The sequence below is a fragment of the Histoplasma capsulatum genome, genomic scaffold, assembly GCF_000149585.1.
Source record: "Histoplasma capsulatum NAm1 scaffold_2 genomic scaffold, whole genome shotgun sequence".
In the NCBI taxonomy this organism is placed as follows: Eukaryota; Fungi; Ascomycota; class Eurotiomycetes; order Onygenales; family Ajellomycetaceae; genus Histoplasma; species Histoplasma mississippiense.
Window position 1 is genome coordinate 2464875 of NW_001813981.1, and position 2639 is coordinate 2467513.

Consider the following 2639-nt stretch of genomic DNA (forward strand, 5'->3'; position numbering starts at 1 on the left):
GAAACAGAGAAGGCATATTAATAATACCAATATCTCGTTATCGTGTAGGGTATCGTAAGAAGCCATATTTTTCTCTTCACGCTTGCCAGGGCGCCCATATGCCATGGCTTCTCAAACCATCCTCCATTCAATAATAGGACCTTCATTGTCCTATCACGCGATACTGTATAGCTACATGGTAAGATATTCAGGCCAAGGCGGCAACACTGACATGAACGCTCACGAATTCCAGTTCGAAGTTCACAGTTGACACTCTAGGTATATGTTGCAAGTAACAGGTAGCATTTCCATATCAATTTCCGTTTCAAACCCGCACCACCACAAGCAAACATAATATACAAAATCCAATGCAGAACAAACTCAGAATCAATCAGAATGAATTGGTATAAGAGGTAATTAAGTAAGCCAATATCGCCCATCGCACCAACACACCTATACTCACATTTTCAAGCCGAGAAAAGCAAGATCCGAAATGAAGGGGACAAACCCTGCTCGCGATAATCCCCCCTTTTTTTTTTGGTTCTGATAGGAAGGGGCAAATTCCTCCCAAATACATCTCTTTGTCATACATTACCCTCGTTGGTTTTATTCCCACGATTGATAGATATGGTTTTATTACTCCAATTAGTCTGATTCATGGGTCCCTTAAACAATAATAACAGACTAGCCACGACCTGCGGAATCGAAAACGTTCTGTTGCATGGAATATGCTCTTTTGGCACCTGTTGTTTCGGAGCAAGTTTGTTGTTCCTGTGTCTGTTGCTGCGACGAATGTGGCAGATTTTGATGCGCTCGTTGTTGCCTTTGTTGTGAGAGTATTGGTGGAGGTGGTGGAGTCGGGGATGGCTGTAAAGGCCCAGTGGAGAAGCCTTGAATATCAAACATAGGCCAACTCTGGTTGTTCGGGTCTGTTGCGGTCGTTTGAATGTAGTTGTCCCATGCATCCTGCAAAGGAAAGTACCAAAAAGTGGTTAGCAGGATAAGTGCCATGTCCAAATTTCCCGGTTCATGTACTACAATGTAAGCGGAGGGAGAAATTGAAGTGATCAAAAGTAGCCCAAAAAAGGGATGTCAAAAATTCGAACTTTTTTTGGTAAAAAAAAAAAAAAAAGAAAACACAAAAACAAAAAACTTCAAACAAAAAACCTACCCAATCCAAATTGAATGGCTGCATTGTCAGCATTTGTCCAAATGTTCCCGTTCCCAAGCCAATCCCGCCGGGCGTTGGTACTTGCATCGAGTCAATAATTCCTCCTTGATTGATACCACTGCCAAACCCAGAAGACTCCAACTTCATATGATCGGTGTCACCAAACTGCGGAGGAACCGTCGAGCCCATTTGGTTCAACCCAGTGCTCAGCAGGCCCAGCGTCATGGCCGCATTTTGCTTTTCATCCTGCGGTTCGAACGGCCCTTCTGGTGTTGGCGCCGCAGGCGGCTCTGCAGGAGCGCCCTCGTCGCTGCCATCCTGATCCTGCTGTGACTGGTCCGGAAATAACTTCCCCAGCAGCACATCAATGATAGCAATAGCTCTCCACGCGTCCGCAGATTGATCTTTGAGTTCATTCCACATATCCCTGGACCTGCGCAACATCGCAAGCTCTTCTTGATATCGGTCTACTCCTAGCACAAAGGTGTCGGTGGGGCTACGGCCGGAGGAGTTTTCTTGCATGAGTTGGTATATATCGAGTGCTAATATTGTAGAAGACATCAGAAAATCTTGGGTGCTGGAGGCGGCCATGTAGCCCATGTTGGCCTTGATGCTAGGGTTGGTTTTAAATGCTGCTTGGAGAATGTTTTGGAATCGGAGCAGTTCCATCGCGCTCTCGATGCAGGTGCGACGGGAGTACGTATAGCGCGGGTTTTCGCGGCCGCGGTGGAGGAATCTTCGATGGAGCACGCATTGCGCTCTATGATAAATACTTACAATCTGTAGATTCCATATATGGTTTTCTCTTTTAGCCAAAATTATAGGGTGATGGATTTCACACATGCTGCCCGAGATTTTATCATGAAATGGAAAAATGAAGGGAATGAAAGGGAGTGAAAGGGGAGGGGAGGGGAGGGGAGGAGAGGACATAAAAGTGAGAAATATTTACCATAAATCTTGACCTGACAACATTTAAGGACTCATTACACTCCACGATGGGTTTAAAACTCATCCGTTCGGGAATCAAATCCCGCGTCTGGCGAAGTTGATGATCCACGTCCATGACCACTTCATACGACGATCCAGTAACCTTCTGTGTGGTTTCCAATACTCGTCCAAACGCAAGCGCAAGCTTCGCCTTGATGATGAGAAACGAGATCTGCGTAGCTTCATCTATGGGTCTTTCAGGCATAAGCTTGACCGTATCTTCGTCGAAATCGGTATCATGCAAATTTCGTGGAAGCTCTGTATCACAATCTCCTGTACGTATCATGGACGGTAGACCGACTTGAAACGATAGCAGCAGATCAGCCTGTCGGATAAACGCCCACACCCGCCTTCGCATCTCACCCTGAAAAGGAGAAATATTTGGAAACATTTTGGGATCGCGGTGATAACCCATCTGCATCGCTAGGCGAGCAATGACCCCTATCAAAACCCATACCGACATTTACTGATTCTACCTGCGCATAATCAGCGTGTAAGTAGA

The 2639-nt window shown here is 45.9% G+C and overlaps 2 protein-coding genes across 2 annotated transcripts in view; both read right to left on the reverse strand.

The window, feature by feature from the left end:
• HCAG_02807 (predicted protein) overlaps positions 1-105 on the reverse strand; it is a gene marked incomplete at both ends in the record, with an annotated part of 2109 nt that extends 2004 nt beyond the window's left edge. Inside the window, one exon of the mRNA XM_001542586.1 lies at positions 28-105. Within this exon, the coding sequence (XP_001542636.1) occupies positions 28-105 (78 nt within the window). The remainder of the gene's footprint in view (positions 1-27) is intronic.
• A 558-nt stretch (positions 106-663) lies between these two features.
• Positions 664-2600, reverse strand: HCAG_02808 (predicted protein; the record flags this gene model as incomplete). The annotated part of the gene is made up of 3 exons (XM_001542587.1): positions 664-945; positions 1151-1930; positions 2100-2600. The coding sequence occupies 3 exons, from the start codon at positions 2598-2600 to the stop codon at positions 664-666; spliced, it is 1563 nt and encodes a 520-aa protein (XP_001542637.1).
• Between the last annotated feature and the right edge of the window lie 39 nt (positions 2601-2639).